General features: G+C 40.0%; 1 protein-coding gene across 2 annotated transcripts in view; it reads left to right on the top strand.

The window, feature by feature from the left end:
• The first annotated feature begins 473 nt into the window (after positions 1 to 473).
• Positions 474 to 19,072, top strand: part of uggt1 (UDP-glucose glycoprotein glucosyltransferase 1) — a 51,083-nt gene continuing 32,484 nt past the window's right edge. For both annotated transcript variants that reach the window (XM_084741782.1, XM_084741781.1), the window contains exons 1-17: positions 474 to 523; positions 2,894 to 3,032; positions 4,431 to 4,510; positions 4,825 to 4,955; positions 5,044 to 5,156; positions 5,244 to 5,418; positions 7,368 to 7,464; positions 7,568 to 7,646; positions 7,892 to 7,992; positions 11,925 to 12,024; positions 12,138 to 12,198; positions 14,821 to 14,912; positions 15,641 to 15,791; positions 16,801 to 16,920; positions 17,030 to 17,115; positions 17,533 to 17,668; positions 18,370 to 18,501. In XM_084741782.1, the coding sequence (XP_084597908.1) occupies positions 493 to 523; positions 2,894 to 3,032; positions 4,431 to 4,510; positions 4,825 to 4,955; positions 5,044 to 5,156; positions 5,244 to 5,418; positions 7,368 to 7,464; positions 7,568 to 7,646; positions 7,892 to 7,992; positions 11,925 to 12,024; positions 12,138 to 12,198; positions 14,821 to 14,912; positions 15,641 to 15,791; positions 16,801 to 16,920; positions 17,030 to 17,115; positions 17,533 to 17,668; positions 18,370 to 18,501 (1,824 nt within the window). In that variant the 5' untranslated portion in view covers positions 474 to 492. The remainder of the gene's footprint in view (positions 524 to 2,893; positions 3,033 to 4,430; positions 4,511 to 4,824; positions 4,956 to 5,043; positions 5,157 to 5,243; positions 5,419 to 7,367; positions 7,465 to 7,567; positions 7,647 to 7,891; positions 7,993 to 11,924; positions 12,025 to 12,137; positions 12,199 to 14,820; positions 14,913 to 15,640; positions 15,792 to 16,800; positions 16,921 to 17,029; positions 17,116 to 17,532; positions 17,669 to 18,369; positions 18,502 to 19,072) is intronic.

Here is a 19,072-nt window from a genome sequence, read left to right as displayed (position 1 = left end):
ATTATTACTATATTTTTGAAGTAAAGGTCTCATTTTTGGGGGCATTGTTTAAAGGATTGCATTTGTTTAACTAAGTTCATTACTCAGTCCAACCACTTCTGAAAATAAATAGTTATTGTGCTATCATCAAAATACAAGAAAAATATTGGCAGCAAACCTGTACCCTTTCTCCAAATGTTCTGTGTTAGTTTCATTATTGCCATGAGAAAAATTAATAATAAAAGTTTTTTTTTAATCGAATAAAAAATATATATACCGTTTAATTGTGTTTTTTTTTCAGTTTGAGAGGCAGAGGTTAGGCAGTGAAGTTAATTGCCAGATGAGGTTCAGTTTCCCTACACTTCAATTTTTAATTATCTCTTGGCGAAACTGCCTATTTTGTGTTCAAGTCACGTTTTAGTGTTGTTAAATAGTTTAATGCCCGAAATTGTGAACAGGCAAAATTGTGGTTACCTAATCTGTCTGGCAGGACCCACCCACTCCCAGCAGAACATGAAGGCAGGAAGCTACGGAGCCGGCTTCGGTGAGAGTATATCATTCATTTTTCATGTGATGAAACTATTAACGACTGTATCCACTGCTGGTTTGTCTTGGTTTTTAGAGGCTGTGACATTATCTGATTGTGAGTGAACCGAACCATGTAAGAATCGGGTTTTTTTGCTTTGGTGTACAAAGAGTTAGCTAGCTCGTGCGTCTAACATGGCTAACGTTAATTTCCAGGTAGCGTTAGCTCGCTGTGAGTTCACCGACTACTGACGGGTTCTGGGTGTCAATGTGACGGATATACAATATGTTTAAACCACCTAAACCTAAACACGTGATGAAATTTTTACAGTTCGCAGCGGAAGAACCGTATTTTATCATCAGTTTCCTCACAGCACTAGGATTGTCATTGAAACAATCCGGATGTCGAAACTAAGCGCTCATTGGTCGGAGGAGCCACGCTGAACTTTCCTATTGGACAGAAATCACGAAGCTTTTTGTTTACTAGCTGCAAACCCATGCAAGAGTGTCCAAAACATCCCAATCTGTTTTAAGATACGCGAACCTATCAATAAGATTATGATGTCGTCACTAAGAGTTCTTCTTCCTCTTTATCATCCCTGCCCTGACGCGGACTTAATATCCGGTATCTAGATTAGACAAGATTTTGTCTGGATCCATGGACGGATTAACCTGTAAAGGGGACCCGTTAGGCGGCAAAACATTTGCTGTTGGACCCCCGCTGACCCTCCACTTCTTGCCGTCTGTGTTTGCACAGTCTCTCCTCCAAGTTTCAGTTAGGTGCAGTCCACACAATGGATTACAGACTAATCAAGGAACAGAGGATTTATAGTTAAATATATTGTGATACTTTAAGTAAGATGTCATCCACACACCACCATATGCATTAAGTCTGAGTAAAAAAAGTTTGTTCTTTTATGCAGTCAGAACAGAGTTTTTACTTCTTCCTGTCTCAGTTAACTTTCTTAGTTTGGAGTGAAACCCAATTGCCACAAATCTTTGTATGTAAACTATTAATTACAGAGCTGTATAGTTTTGAGAATCAGTATTGCATTAGAAAACATAATACTGCAGCAGTGGTGCCCAACCCTGGTCCTCAAGATCCCCTATCCTGCATGTTTTAGATGTTTCCCTGCTCCAACACACCTGATTCAAATGATCAGGCTGTTGTCAGGCTTCTGCAGAGGCTTGATGATGAGCTGATCATCTGAATCAGGTGTGTTGGAGCAGGGAAACATCTAAAACATGCAGGACAGGGGTCCTTGAGGACCAGGGTTGGGCACAGCCCTAATAGAGACTTACCCTGCAAGGCAGCTGGATTCATGAGATCACGCAAGAATCCATCTTGCCAGGCATCAAGTTATCCATTTGTATTTGCGCCAAAAGTGGTGCAGCCAATCAGTGTCCTAGGAGGGCTACAGACATAGCTTTAGGTGTGATGACAACAATAAACGTCTATGGAAGTGACTGGAGAGCATTTCTCCATTGAAAGAAGAGCAAGGAACGACACTGAAGGCTTTTTGATTGCAACTGTTGGAAACTATGACCACTCCTGAACAAAAATATTCACAGTGCAGTCAGATGGACAGCTAACAAACAGGCTTCAAAATCATGTTCAAGTCGTTTCGCAAAGGCAAATCTACAATATCCTAGTTTGTTTGGCATTATGGTTGAACTCAGTATCACAGTTTTAATAAGTTAGTGTGCTTCTCTTAGTCTTGAACAAAAAAGTTCTGTTAACAAAGGTGATCAAGGTCTGCAGAAGTACCATGGGTGGTCAACAGAAAAGTCTATCTGATTTAAGAATTGTTAAAGAAAGCCCACCCTGTCTGGCAGCACCCACCGCTGCTCCTAGAGTATAGGACATTACTTCACTAGTTACCAGTAAGTTTTAGTTAATTTTAAGATTTTGCTAACAATCTTTAAAGCACTTCATGCTTCAGCTTTCCAGTTATGTTGCTAAATTGCTGTTTCGAATGAGCCAGAGTACAGCTCAGGCAGTGTCTGCTGGCTGTTCCTAAATCCTGTCTCAAGACTAAAGGTGTTTGAGTTTTTGCACTCAGAGCTCAGCTCTGAAATCTGCCTGAAGATCTGAGGCTGCAGAATAAGAATATTTTTTAAATCTCTTGCCAAAGCGTATCTTTTTAAAGTTCTTTATTAATGCTAGCATACTGTTTTATGTACAATGTGTCTTATCTTTTTTATTATTATTGTTTTTATCTTTATTGTTAGGTATTTTTTCCATTTTATTTTTGTATTATTTTAACTCCTGAGGCCTGAGCTTGTTCTGTAACACATTGTCTTGCTCTGATTATCTTGTCATTCCTGTGACTCTCAAACTTATTTGCCACCCCTCCCCACCTTCTGTCTCCCTCCACTCTTCTATCAGGTGTGGGTTTGAGGATGTGGCTTCTGTGTTTCCTGCTGCTGTCGCTGCTCTCTACAGTGTCTGGGGGTGCAGACTCCAAGGCTGTCACCACCACCCTCACAACTAAATGGGCAGACACTCCTCTGCTGCTGGAGGCCAGGTACGACACTACTCAACTGTAGCAGCCGTTTGGCCACATTGTCTGACATTAAATTTCGGAAGCAGATAATAGATAAATCAATGTCCTGAGGGCTTGTAAGGTCATTACTGTGACTGTCCTCTGAGTGAGTTTAAACTTCTGTCTCACTGTTGTGTCCTTGAGGAAGATGCTGAATACTTAAAGGCCTCATATGCTGCACTGCGTGCTGTAGCTGACCCTGAGATCTGACTTTGACAAACAATTTAAAAACCTTCTCAAGTTCATTATTCATTTACATGTAGCTTTTAAATGGGGTCATATGATGTACTTATCCATGGTCAGTGTATTATCTACAGAGGATGGAGGTCAGCACGCATCCAAGTTTAGAGAAGCAGCAGGAGTACCAGCTTAGGAAGCTAAGCAGTGAACTCATGTCACGGCACCAGACAATATTAGCAACTCTCAGTTAATGCCATTTCTCAGTCAATATCTTCAAAGCTGTGAGGAATTTATCCAAGGCCCCACAAATCTGTAGCTCCAGACACCCAGAGTCTGCTCAGTAAGTGCGCCATGAGTGGAGAACAGTGAGGCCTTCTTCACCCATGAATTAATTTCTTTAACAAATCAATATCAGTACAAGTGTGTGCTGTATTTGGAACATTTTCACTTTTTTTGCTTTACCTTGGCATCAGACCTCACAGAACACGGGAGTTGCTGGTCTGCCACTACCTTGATTGGTTAGTTTCTTGGTGTTATTGTGTGACTTCTGTGTTTTTAAAGGGACAGTTTGGATTCACTGAAATCATATAAACAAACAAACTAATGTTACAAGGGCTAAATATCACTCCAGACTCAAAGCCATCAGACTCAGGAGAACACAGGAGTTGGTGGTCTATCTCTTCCTTGATCAGTTAGTTTCTTTGTGTAATTGTTTGACTTTGGTGTTTTAAAGCTGTGGATAGATTTGCACATGCTAAAGGGATAGTTCACCCAAAAATGAAAATTCCGTCATTGTCTTCTCACCCCTCATGCTGATTTAAAACACTGCTAGAGTTTCACAGGAAAACAGCACTGCCAGTTTGACCAGTTTTCAAACATAAAAAAAAAACTGTTCTTGCCAAATGCATCTGGTTGCTTCAGACAGAGCAATATTTGGTTTACATAAAAGCAGTTTCCGAATCAAAAATAAGTTTGTTGGTAAGGTTAAGCAGTGAAAATGATCTAAATATAGCATACACTTAAACTTCTATTGATTTTCTTCAGTGGACCTTTTTTTAGGTGGCTAAAATACTTTTTTATGGTGTTGACCCTTTCCACTGCTGTACATTACCTCATACAACCCCACTTCAACAATTTACACACAGGATTACATAAGTGCACAGCTTATGAAACTGACACCTTCACCCTCTTCTTCCTCAGTGAGTTCCTGGCGGAGGAGAGCCAGGAGAAGTTCTGGGACTTCGTGGAGGCCAATCAGAACATAGAAGGAGAGCATGATGGTAAAGTAACGCTGCTTCATTCAATCTAGACCTGCTTTCACTTTTTGTCTCTGTGCTGCGAGCAGCTGAATTTATGATGTGTATGCAAGCCTCTTGGCAGCACATGCAGTGTCAGTGTTTTGGCCAAACACTTATGCAAGCAATAACATGATAGAACAGAACTGCAAACTGTTATGTTGTTCTGTTCATTTGAGTTTGTGTTTGCATTAAAACAGTTAGACTATGTCGTCTTATGATGGAGTTACAGACACAATGTTATACAGTTGAAAACGTATCACATATAACACATATTTGTGCTTGTTGTCTTCATGCAGACACAGATCAGGCCTATTATGACTTGATCGTGAAGAAAGCCAGTGCCTTGCTCAGCTCCGTCCAGGTGAACATGTTAAAGTTCGCCCTCTCCTTGAGAGCTTACTCCGCAACAGTACACTCCTTCCAACAGGTAAGAGGCGTTTGAATGCCTGTGTATGCATGGGAATAGTGTCATATTCTTTTGAATGAGTGTAAAAGATCCCGCTTTTCTTTTTTAGATAGCATCCAATGAGCCTCCTCCCTCTGGCTGCTCAGCATTTTTCAGTGTCCATGGAGAAAAGACATGTGATGCAGAAAGTTTAGACGCGCTGCTGAAAACTGCACCTGAGAGGTAATAAAGACGCAGAGCTCAGACATGACGGTGATAAACTAGTAAAACAATGACTCATCTTATAATTGACCTCACTCTGTCTTTCAGGCCGAAGCCGTACCTTTTCAAAGGTGATCACAGATATGCAGGATCCAATCCAGATGCTCCTGTTGTCATTCTTTACGCTCAGTTCGGGACGCCACATTTCCAGCGGCTTCACCAAGTCATAACATCCAAAGTCTATAATGGCCTGGCGACATATGTGCTCCGCCATTACCTCGCTGTAGGTGTTTCTCACACTCTTATAACAAGTTTAATTGTAAACGGTGAATTGAATGTACATGACTATATTAATATTTTTTGGATTTTGATACACAGTGAAAGTACTGTGAGAAATTTGAAAACATGGCCCACCTTCCACCCAACATGCCTGCAAACTAAGGCTCCATTTGCACCTGATAGTAATATGTGATCTGAATCTAGATACGTTATCTGCATAATGACATCTGAACTGTGGGTCTCTGCATTTACATCTGGCATTAATAAGCATTGAGCCTGTCAACAATAATTACATGAACTTGAACTTATTAAGGTCAGCAAAAATTACAGAGGTCATGTCCAGATATTGTAAGATATTACCCGTTCTGTTTACATGCGTGTTTGTTTATATAAGAGTGTCGCCAACATGATGTCAAAATAAATAGCAGGGTTCTCTTTGACCAATCCACCAATCATCTTTTCGCTGCCTCTAAGCTGAATGAACAGTATAAATCTATACTGAGACACGTTTTGCTGTTATTCCTGGTCACGCTGCTTCTATCAGTTTGTCGTTTGCTGCCTGAACTAAAAGGTCATTGCTATTTGAAAGGGTGTACCTGCATTATCATTATATCAGTTGCATAAAATGGTCTTATAATGTCAATAATACTGTTAATCACAATTACTTCTGGAACAATATGTTGTCCAACAAAAGTAGTTACTGTGACGGCCTAATAAGCAGTCACGTTATTGTGATTGTGCCCGCAGTGTGATCAGATCTCAGTACACAGATTAGAGAGGCAGGGTTGGGTTACTTTCAGTTTTTGCTGAAGTATCACATTAGTATCTGGAGTATCTGCTCCGGTGATCTCCTCTTTGCTCTCATCGCTCTATAGTATATTCATGATGACTAAACACTGATCTGGTGCAGCCTTCTTCACATTAGTACATGCCACGTAAATGCCACGTTTCCGTCGTGATTTTTTTTTTTTTTTGTTCACCATGTGAGGCTGTGATTCCTTTAATTCCATTCATCTTGTTGTGCCCTCTTCTTCTGCAATGGTTATCTGGCTGGAGAAGATCTCAATGAGCCAACTCCTAAGAATAACATAACAGTAATGAGTTAAAACAAGCATCCATTAGCTTCATCTTGTGCCAATTTCCTCAAAAGTTGGTTAAAATTTGTGAAACATTTCTGAGACCTAGCCAGTGTCTGTCAGGTTAAATCTCAAAGTTTCGTTAGGGGGATGCTCTCCTCTCAATCTACAGCTGCTGTTATGTGGAGTAGTAGTCCTGCACAGCTTCCCCCCCCAAGTGAATATGCTATATGTATCTGTATGAACATGAGGCAGGGTGTTGATTTAACAGCTCTATCTTTGAGATAGTTTTCAGTTATCCCTATCGTAAAAAACTGCGGTTTAATTGGGCGCCTCATTTTCACCTGGGATGAAAAGTACCTCTCCAATTTATCATGTCAAACTGAAGTTGGATTGCTTCTTCTCTCACATGCAAATACAGTCGAGAAGTTTTTTCCCTTGTAATTATGCAAAATTATTCTCACCATCTGTCGGTTAGGCATGAGGTCCTGGGCACCAGAGAGGTTGTAACACTTAACGCTTTTCCTTTTTACTTCAAAAGCTCCGGGGCCAATCAGGATACAGTTAGTGTCTTCAGCACTTAGCGAGCAACAGCTGGTTGTCTGTACTTGAAAGCTGTCAAAGTAGTCGGACAGCACATGTGTTTGTAATGCAAGTGAGACAGCAGAGATGAAGATGAATACAAAGGCGTTGATGGAGCCGTTTGCAACAACAGAAGCCACTTGGGCAACATTTTTTCTGCTTACTTAGTTGTATATGGATTGGAAACATCAGTGTAGCGGCAATAAAATCAGTCAAACAGCTTGAATGCTGTCAAAGAATCTGACAAACGCTCTCATCTTTTTACAATGTTTCTTCCTCCGTCTCTCTCCTCCAGAAACCAAGTGGAAAGAAAGTCTATCTGTCTGGCTACGGAGTGGAGCTGGCTATCAAAAGTCAGGAGTACAAGGCAAAGGACGACACACAAGTCCAAGGTGCACACGCGCACACACACAGTATCGATGCACACATGCCCACGATGGTGTAATCCCACAGGAGTCCTGATGTGAATAACGAGTTAATTGATTGTGGTTTCAGGGGCGGAGGTGAATGCTACAGTGATCGGAGAGAATGATCCAGTGGACGAGGTCCAGGGATTTCTTTTTGGCAAACTGAAGTGAGTGACTTTGTGTCAGGCCATGATAAAAATTCAAAGCTTGGATCAGCTCCAGGAACTGCACCACGCTCACACCAGCCAAGCCTTTTTCTTCTTCTTCTTTTATACTGTGGTTCCTAGCCTCAAAGCACTGACCATGTAGCCTTTTATCTCTGACAAACTAACCTGAAAATAAACAAATCTGACACCTCATTCTTGTAGATGCACTCACACTCTGTCTGTTTTGTCTGTTGTTCTCTCACCAGGACCCTCTACCCAGAGCTGAAAGAACAGTTAAAGGAGCTGAGGAAACATTTGGTAGAAAGCACCAATGAAATGGCACCGCTGAAAGTCTGGCAAATGCAAGGTGGGTCTCTTCTCCCAATTACTGAGTTTTTGATAAACCCCTCCTCCTAGCAGCTGTCCAATCATATCTTAGCAACTAACTCATAGGGATGCCCCAATTTCAGTATTAAATAGAATATTGATTGAACTTAGTAAAACTGAATGGAAATCAAATCACAGTATTTTTATTTCCCTCCACCCGTCTACTTGCAGCATCCGGCGCTTGTCCACAGATGCATGTTTGATACCATAGAGTCTATCTTTTAAATTAAGAATAACCAGCGTAACCAGGCACTTCAGGCCCAACATGCTTTGTATTTCTCTACTTGTTGAAGCGGTGTGCATGGGGCTCTAAGAAGAGCGATACTCATTGTCTCAAGTTTCGAAGGTGGTGTCTTTTTTTTTGTAGTCTTTTAAAAACCTAAAACATAAGCGCAAACTGTGTGTGGAATGGATCAAACTTTATCTGCTCAAACGTAAGATGAAAACATTAGCATATCCAGCTAACTAGCTTATTATCTGCATCAATGTTACCTCCAGCCAAACCACTGCATTTGCCAAAATTGTGGCTTGTTCATGTATGCAGTCAGTAAGTAACTTTACATATTTGAGACCTTTTTTAGCATGTTTTCATTTTAAAATGTTTAAGATGGGAACATTAAAAAGTCAGTGGGAGACAGACTTCTCAACTAACTCAAGCAGTTTAAGCATTAGCTAGCTACACTTATGAAATCTGCTAACGAGAGTCATCTTTTTAGCCGACAAAATCTACGGTTGTCAGCTAGAAATGAAAGGCTGCTTTTGTTTATTTCTTTGTGGAATTGAAGACCGAATGTTTCAAAAATGACTGCCAATTTCAGTGTTAAATCTGCCACCGTTATCATCATAAACTGCATATGTCCGTTGCAAGAATGAAAAGCTTGACAGGTATAGAAACTGTAACTGAGGAGGTCAGGAAACTTTCTGTACTGTTCCTCCACTTTCTGTTAACATGATGGGGATATGTAGATACAAACCATGCAAGGAATATGAGTTTATACTTCAGTTGTAAAGTATTGCACTTAATAGACAGTTGACAGTAGAGTGGAACATATGTAAAACTGACAGAGCCAGCATCTTGACAAGCTAATGAAAATAAACTGTGAGGCTGTCTGAACATGCTCCACACACTTGAGCTTGCTGTTAACGCCTGCAGGTATTATTCTTGTCACTTGCATTGTGAGGGAATCGATTTTATGATCCCGTAAATACGCCCTCAGGACTCGGACTGAACTCTGTGTCCATTAGTCAACCACTGCAGTTGACAAAAGATAATTATCTAATGGCAGAAAATCCCAGATCTTCATCCCCATCAAAGATATAATCAATTGTTTCTTGACCCGAAGAGGTTCATCTGTCCTTATGATTTCACATAAATCTGGTGAAACATTTTACAGATCCCAGCAGGATCAGTATGTAGAGTTTAGAAGCATCTAGTGATGAGCTTGCAGATTGCAAACACCTCATGTCACCCTCCGTATTGAGCATGTAGGAGAAACTATGCTTGCTACAAATCATGGGCAAAATGTGACTGGTCCTATCTAGAGTCAGCATTTGGTTTGTCTGTTTTGTTGTACAGTAATATATATATTTAACTCTAGCTAATATTATCTTATAGCAGCTAACATTAGCAACCAAATAACTACCAGTCAGACCACGTAAGGATTTGTCAGCAAGTATATTTAATTGAGCAGTGATGTGTTTTATTGTTCTGAATACTTTAAAATGTGTATAAAATGATTCACCAAACACTGAATATTTCTCTCACATAGTTAAATGAAGAGCTGCAATAAGCTTATGCAGAATATATGATAGTGTCAGACATTATGGAATAATTGGATTTTAACAACCTTAAAGGTACTCAAGAGAAAAGGGGGGAAATTGTGTCGTAAGGTGTTAATTGAGCAGGAAACTAATTAAAATAAGCAGAAACATGATCCCCTTGATGTAGAATGAAATGTATATAAAGGCAACATTTATATAATTTAACTCTAACAATGCATTGTGAGACTTTACTGTATGTGTTAAGCTTTGATTTTCCTTTGTGTGAAAATGGTTGTCTTGTAATCACTGAAAGTTAACTAATCCCAGCGAGAGAATTTGCATTGCTGTTGTAGATGCGCTGTCAATGCCGTTATTTCATTAGTTTGATTTATTCTAGTAATGCATCGATCGTAAATAAATAAACCCGAACTAATATCGGCTTTGGTTGCTTTAACGGTGAGATCATTCCATCTGTGAATCAAAGTTGCGGCAGAAAATTATCCGTCTTATTCTGTAATCAATGAGCGAGGTCGATCAGTGTCCTCTTGATACATGTGAGCCATAATATCTTGAAGATATGAGAGCATCGTCTGCTGCAACATAAAAGCATTATTGATTAGGGTTACATCATCTCTTGCATTACGTATTTAAACACACTTTTCTAAGAGATGTAATTGTGTTGTGCTTTTGAATTGAGTCCACTTTTCTGTCCATTTTATACATGTTTTGTCACTTTTCTGGACTATATATATGTCTGTCTGACTTGCATGCATTAACCACTGCTATCATTAGGTGTGGTCAGGATGAAAGCATGAGGCTGCTTTGATTGTGGTGAATAAGGGATGTGAGGGGATGAGAGCGTCGGTTGAGCCTGACTGTCAGACTGTCATGTGGGCGTCTGTCTTTATCTTCTACCCCGCTGGGGCTCATTAGCTCAGCCTGTTTACAAAGAGAAGGAGACCTCCAGGGGCTAATAATCGCACAGGCTACAACACCATTACAGAGATGCTCACTGCACTGAAATAATCCTCACTACACCCCTCTTCTTCTTCCTCCTCTTTCCAAGCTTCTAACGAATGTCTTCACACACATATATGTTCATTCTTAATCCTGCCTTAAATCCGTTTGATGCGTTGAGATAGTTTTAATTAATGCCTCAGATGTGAAGACAAGCATGTTAACATGGAATTATTTGCTAATTAATATGTTAATTAGCTTAACTGATGACTTTTTCAGCCATGCTAGCAACATGGCTCTAGGGATGGCAATGTCAGTTGGGCAGTAGATCGCTTGGTCCAGAATGAAATTTCTCAACAATTAATGGATTGATTGCTGTGAAATTTTGCTCAGACATTCATGTCCCCCCCTCAGGATGAGATGCGCATCAGGCATCATGCTATGAACGAAGCTTCGAAGCTTCAAGGTTTCAAACTGTTCATTGCAGCCCTAGTAGCAGACAAGTTTGTCCCACATTGGAAAAACCCCAACACGTGGTGCACTTAACCCACACTTGAGTCGCACTTTTCCTAATGCGGCTTCAAAGCGCTATTCAGAGCCAAGTATATCCCACAATTCACCACAGTCTAGTGCGCAACACAAGTCCAGTTGTTGGTGTTAATGTGCCGATAAACCGCCCTTGTGACCGACAATAATCAGCAGACATGAAGAAGTTTATGACACGTTGGATTCAGCCTGAATAGTGTTATTTATGTCTAAATGCTATGAAGAGTTGGTCTAACCACCCCAGGGTATCACTTACTGTACAGAGAAGAATATAGTTTATCTGACATTAAAATATATATATGTATGTGTTGGGGCCTTTATGCCCTTGTTTTAGATAGGACAGCTGAAGTCAAGACAGGAAAGGAGGAGAGACAGTTGGGGTTTGACATGCAGGCTTTAGGCGGGAGTCAAACCCACGGCTTCAAGTGCTCCGTCTTTGTGAGTTTATTCACAAAGACTACAGACTCAGTACAGACAATTGCTCATAGTGATTTTATTTTGTTGAAACTTTCTCTCTCTGTGTGTTTCTCTGTCTCTGTACCCTCTTGTGTGTTTCCTCATCTCGTCTCTGCCTTTGTCCAATCACCTCTCTCCCATTTTTTCGCCCTCCTTGCCTACCTACCCATCCACCCACCTTTTCTTTTGTAGATCTGAGTTTCCAGACAGCTGCTCGCATTCTCGCTGCTCCCGCTGTCGATGCCCTCAACGTCATGAAAGACCTCAGTCAGAACTTCCCCACCAAAGCCAGGTAAAGAAGAAACGCATACACACAAACTGTAGCTACAATAAGACATTTTGGTTTGGACAGATATTGACAAGTCTGCAGTTTTAAAGTTCAGGTCTGCCCTTTTCTCCTCACAGGTCCATCACTAAAACTGTGGTCAACTCTGACATCCGCAGAGAGATCGGCGAGAACCAAAAGGTACATGTTAGTTTGTCCAGTCATCTTAGTTTTTCATCTATCAATCCACTTTAGCACTCCTTCTGTCACTTTTTAATACAATGAAAACACCCAATAGATTATCATTTTGAGATGAGACTGGCTCATCTCTTTCCCACTCTGTCTGTGGCTCTCGGCCCAAGCCAGTCCTTTCCTACCGAAGACATAAATCTTAAATAATGGGTCACAGACATGTTATTTAGTTTATTTAAAAAATGGTGAAGTAATTTTCTAAAACATCCTAGTCTTGCAATAAAAGCAACAACAACACTAACATTTAAAAGACGCCTTACCAAACAAAATGTTATCCCTCCATTCTCTGGAACGCCACGAGAGTTAATTCGTCCTCTCGGCCATTTACTTGGCTGCATCACTTAATTGGTTTGTTCAAGTAGCATGGATCCGCTAGTTAATGAGCTTATGTGAAGTTTGTGTCAAGAAGTATCTATGATCTTTACAGTTTGTCTGAAAAGTCGATTGTAAGTCTTAAATCGCAAACTAAAAATCATCAGATTGTCCATCCCTAATTTGGCTACACAGACAATTATTGTTAATAGGATTGACAAATTGTTAGTTTTGGTGTTTTTGTGGAATTTGTTGATAATGATACAAATAATACTGCCAGCTTTATCACCTACAGCCTAACTGTTAGAGCCTGATTACTGGTGCAGAGATATTGGCCACAAGAAGCTTAGAAGAGAAATATTGTATTTGTCTCAGAGTTAGTGGAGTGGATGTGGAAAGATGTACGTTTCACCTTTTCTTCTTTTCTTTATTCATCTTCAGTACATTATGATTGTATGTGTTTTTACTTATTGTTCATATTGAGAGTTCAATTTCTACCATGGTTTACTGTTCAGATTTGCAATTGCACGTTATTGTCTTTTTTTTTTAAGAGCTATAATCTGTGTTGTTTTCTGTGATATCTAAATGGAAACTCCCACTTAGCTGTTAGGAAATAGAGGCAATGTAGGTTAGACTGCTCATGCTCTCCCCTCCCCTCCCCTCCCTCAAAAAATACTTGATTGTTGAGTCTCATTCCCAATCCAAGGTTCTCAAACACCAACCTAAAGTTTCGGTTGGCCCAAAAATCCACAGTCTTTCTCCAGAATTGCATGCTGTACCTTCAAACTAGGAGGTTTATATGCATCATCATGCAGAAATGTACATCAAGTCAAGTGGGGAAACATTTTTGGACTATACTTTGTACTGATTGTTTGCATTTGCATACATAGGGAACACAACTGGGAAGCTACGGAAAGATATTAAAACCAAAAAATGGATCTACCCTTTAATTATAGTATTTTGGGGCATTCTTTGCCTTGTATTAGACAGTGATCGGGGATGATGAAATGACGTTTTCTTCTGTTGATTTTCTGTAAACTTGCTTCAAATTTATGCTGCATTTGGATGGAAACCTGGCCACTGAGTCATCCTCTTTTATTCCTCTGTTTTGTCTTAATCCAGCCTGCCGGTACTTGTCTTCTCCCTTCCTGCTGACTGTGTTGTCCAGCGGTCAGGGATAATTTAGCTTTAGCTGTTTACCAATCTAATCCAATAAAGGAGACAAAATAAAGAAAAGCAGGTAGCATTATTGCACACAGCCACAGGCACAACCGCTCAGCCTCCTAGCTGCTGTCTTTAGGGAAATATCTCAAATTGAGAATTGCCCTTCCTGTTTTTGTTTCTTTCCTCTCACCTTTTTATTATGTGATAAATTGTAAACAACATCTGACTTGAAAAGCATTCAATTTCTGACAATGTGTTTGGCTTTGCTCCGCTAATGGAATAGGTAATCATCCCTTTTTCTTGTCAAATATCTTTTCACTCCTCCCTCCCTCCATCCCTTCATCCCTCCCGCCTCCTCACCCTCCCTCCCTCCTCAAGCTGTGCTCACATTATCTTGGTGTGCAGACAGGAGTTTGGGTGGGTGGTGGGGGTGAGCAGCAAACGTCCTAATTACTGAATCGGTGATTCATTCGGCAGGCGCACTGAGTCCTGCAGCGAGAAATGATTATTGATTGAAGCAGTTTGGACACATGCACTTGCACGCAGACATTTCTCGCACACACACACACACACACACACACACACACACACACACACACACACACACACACACACACATTGTTTAAGTGGGATGAACAATATTTGTGTTAATCATGTCTTGTTGTAATTGCAGTGTCTGGAGTATGATTAATCTGACGTCTTTGTCTTTCTGTAATGAGATTTGACTGCGCCAGAACGACTTTGAGCTTTCCTTTTTGCCTGTACAGACACACAAACACACACACAAATTCTCACTGTCGTGCACACACACCCTTTCTCTAATAATTAGATTTGTTTAGCGCAGGGTTTGATTGCTCTAAACAGACTGATTTTAAACAGAGCTGTCACAGCTTGTTTGGACTTGACGACAGGCCTTGTTACAGCTTTGTGTCGACTGTTGCCTCTAGTTTTACAAGATAATTGACTACGCGATGGCCGGGTTTGACGTTACCTGCTATGCAGTGTGGTGATCTGCTCAGCTGGAGTTGAATGGGGGAGTTTCTGAGTTTGATGTGAACAGGATGTTTAGTCACGTTGACGTTTTTCTCTCCGCAGTTTTTCAAAGGGACTCTCGGCCTGCAGCCTGGGGATTCAGCCCTGTTCATCAACGGGCTTCATATAGATCTGGACACACAAGACATCTTTAGGTAGACATGCACACGCACACACACAGAATCAGTTATATATTAACATGCAGTATGTTATCATTCAATTCATCTGCTGTGTAACATCTCTTTAGTTCTATTTCTAACTCGCACTCTCATTTGCATTTCATCAACCTTTTGTAACCTGTGAAATTAAACATTTAAAACATTTATATTCAGTCGCGTTTCAAATTCTTAACATTCTTATCCTGATAAATTCACAGACTACAGCACATCCTATTAGGCTCCCTACATTAAACAGAGCAGGTCCCCTTCAACCGATTATAACCTGGATGTTATGCCTCCATGCAGAGGTAGTTACATGCTGCAGAAAGACGTTGACACAATAAATAAGACTGTCTTGCAACTGTCACGGTTAGAAACATTGAGACAAAAGGCAAATGAGCTGCTGATTATGTACCACAAAATTTCAATAAATGGTAAATAAAAGTCTATATAAAATCAAAATCGGCAAATTGTTTAATTCAGTTCACTAATGTCGTACTCATTCATTTCAGCTTTAAATTTGATAGTGTTGATGTTTAAATGATATTTTTAAAATCTGATTTGCACATAATAAGCCCAAGGTGTACATGTACATCTCTCTCATGCAAAATTTTATGCTAGCAGTCATGTTGCTACTTCTGTGGTCATCTTCATTCTCACTTAAACATAAATACACACCCACTATAGATGACCACGCTCTGACTTCTGCTCCTTGTTGCTTGTAGTGTGTTCGAGGTGCTGCGCAGTGAGGCGAGGGTGATGGAGGGTCTGCGCTCTCTGCACATTGAGACGCCCTACATCCACGACATCCTGAAGCTCAACGTCCAGCCGTCTGATTCTGACTACGCTGTCGACATCCGCAACCCCGCCATCAGCGTAAGAAATCACAGAACCAGCATCCTTTTCAACAACATTTGCGCCCCTTTATTAAGCAGTGGTGATTTTCAGTGTTGTTCCCAAAACGTGGAGGTGCTGAAATTCTATAATGCAGCTTTTTAGGTATGAAAATGAGAGAATTGTCTCAAATATTCCTGCAAACAAACAGGTTGTTTTTAAGAACTGTATCTTAAGCTCAAATTTATGTCTAATTTATGCTTGCAGCTTTGGTCAGTGATGAAGTCAAGAAGAAATCACATTTTCATAGCTTTTTGGGGTGGGGGGGGTTCGGTAGTGGTGAAATGATTAGTTGATAGATCACTCAACTGACAGAAAATCAATCAACAATAATAGAAGAGGTGGATTTTAAGAAAAACTACCAATACAACAAAACAAAAATAAAAGTACTCAGAATGCAGTATATTATACTATGAGATTATAGTAATTGATGTATTAATGTGTTAAATGTTGCAGCTGGTAAAGATGGGGCTCAGGTTATTTACTTTACATACTGCCTGGTAGCTGGTGAGAGTCTTTTCTAAGCCAAAAACTATACATGTTAGCCTATAGGTGTATTTGTTCATTATATTTTGCTTTGTTCGTCAGCAAAATATCTTAATAATAAGTTAATAATAAGTTACCAAGTAAATTGTAGTGGAATATTAGTGTAAAGCTGCAGAAAGTGGAAACACTCAAAGGCACCACAAAACTGTATTTAAATACTGTAATAAATGTAAAAAAAAAAAACAAAAAAAACAAGTATTCTCAGGTCCCAGTCTGTAATTTGAAAGCCAAATCAACCTGGACTTACACAGACAAAAACAATTAATTTCTTAACTGAAAAAGATAAAAAAAAAAAGATTAATACACAATGAAAATAATTGTTAGTTTCAGCCACAGCTTTCAGCCAGCAGCGGTAAAATGTAATTTTCTTACTGGCACCGATCTGCTGTTGGGCTCAGGCTGCTCCTTTCAAACATTTCCTCTTCAATTCCCTTTTCATTTTCAGTGGATTAACAACTTGGAGACGGACCACAGGTACAGCTCGTGGCCTTACAACGTGCAGGAGCTGCTCAGGCCGACCTTCCCTGGAGTCATCAGGCAGATCCGCAAGAACTTCCACAATCTGGTTCGTCCATTCCCGATTAATCAATTTGAAATGATCTGAATCCTCGTGACAAATACTAACATACGTGTGTTTGTGTGTGTGTGTGTGTGTTTGTGTTTGTGTGTTGCAGGTGATTATTCTGGACCCGACTCAGGAGAACGCTGCTGAGCTGCTCAGTGTTGCAGAGATGTTTTATGCCAACAACATCCCACTCAGGTTGGTATTTGTGTCATCAGGGATAAAAAATCATCAAGAGACAAGACGAGGATATTTTAGTTACTTTTAAAATAGATTCCTAAGATATTAGACATTGAATGTATTTTCTGATAAGTATGAGTCATATCCGTATAAGGATATTTTAAGAAAAAAACGTTTTTTATTGCTCCACAGTTGGTGCGAAAACCGGAAAAATCCAAAAAGACGCTGCAGGCCAGTTGCAGTCAGTTGGAGCGTGTAGTTAAAATCCATTTTAATTTAGGAGTTTTGTCAGGCAGGTTTGGAGGACCTTTGATACCTCCCTGCATGAGGCATCTTGGGATGGTCAGTTTGTTTGAATACTGATGAAGCACACAGCACACACTCTGCATTTTAACTGTTGAAACTTTATTTGGTCTGTGTGTGTGTGTGTTTTAGGATCGGCCTGGTGTTTGTGGTGTCAGATGAAGATGACATAGACGGCATGCAGGACGCAGGTGTGGCGCTGGTCCGAGCCTACAACTACATCAGCGATGAGGTGGACAGTCAGAGCGCTTTTGACGCCGTCATCTCGGTGAGTTGATCTTTCACGGACGAAGACCAGCTTCTTCTTAAAACACCTATTTAAATTTGTGTTACTTAAGGTTTCCATCGGTCTGAAAAATACTTGAAAGTGCTTGCAGGATCTTAAAAGTGCCTGGATTTAGCCTGCAGGAATCTCTGAATTTGGCCCTGTTTGCTCCGTCATCTCAAAATTCACCTATGATACCATTTTTATAGATCTAGACCTCTGAGATTGATACCATTTCTTCCCATGTATCACCCTCCATGTAGGCCACAATTACACAGTGATTCACGGATTTGTTGCTTGCAATTTGCTGCACAGTTTAATGATAAAAATCAAGTCTTATATTTGGGTCTATATTTATACATTAATCTGGCGAAGTTTCAATCCTGATGGTGCCTGGTGATATATTTCTACATCTAATTAAAGTAAACCAAACCATCTAATTAAAGTAAGCCAAGTCTTACTGTAGTACTAATACTATAGTACTATAGCAGGGTTACGCTGGTACACTGCCAGTTTGTTTCCGTTATGTGAATTATTGGCCCTTAATTTTTAAATAATCTGTCCTCAAAAAGTGCTTGAAAAGCCCTTTGAAATATGTCATTGTAAAACAGTGTTAACTCTGGTTACTGTTGTCACCTCTGCCTGATAACTGCTCTCCCTAAATTTTCCATACCCTCATCTTTTCTTGATTTATTTCCTTGCAGATGTTTAACCGGGTACCCATCGGTGGAAAGTTGAGCGTTGGAGACGTGGTGAAAGTGCTGGAGAAAAGGTTCCCCTACGTGGAGGTCAGCAGCGTCCTGGGAGCCGACTCCAGCTACGACAGCAGCAGGAAGGTGAGAGGGGCTGATTGTGATGTCACTGTAGTAAATTGTTAACATAATTTTGTGGGTATTGTCAGTCAGTTTCAGGAAATATGCTTAGTTGTGTTTCTTCCTTGAGAGATAGATGACAAGAATGATACCACATTGATACCAAGATTAAAGTTTAGCTTAACATTAAGAATTCATAAGATGTAAAACTAAAATCTAATGACGTGAGATGAAGGGCTGTCAGTATTCTAGATTATAATTAGTTAACATTCTACATTTGTTTACATAAATGAATTGAAAAAGAAAAAGCAGAGATTTAATTGTGAAAATAAATATTTTATCGTGGGGGTGAAAAAAGCACAGATTGTGCGGCATTACAGAAGTCACAGCACATTTCTTTCATTTATTGAAAATAAATCTTTAATTTAAGTTTTGCAGTGCAGGACATAATTTAATTTGTTTGTTTTGTAATGTGCAAGTATGTAGGTGTTTTCAAAGATATGTTTATGTTGAAATAAATATACCTTTACAGTTAGCTATCTCTCTTGTTGTGGTTTGCCCTCTTATGGGTGTGATGTGTAAGAGCAGATATTCA

The sequence above is a fragment of the Lutjanus erythropterus genome, chromosome 18, assembly GCF_056507025.1.
Source record: "Lutjanus erythropterus isolate fLutEry1 chromosome 18, fLutEry1.hap2, whole genome shotgun sequence".
Taxonomy (NCBI): Eukaryota; Metazoa; Chordata; class Actinopteri; order Lutjaniformes; family Lutjanidae; genus Lutjanus; species Lutjanus erythropterus.
Note: the sequence above shows the minus strand (reverse complement) of the source record. Positions and strands in the feature narration are given on the sequence as shown.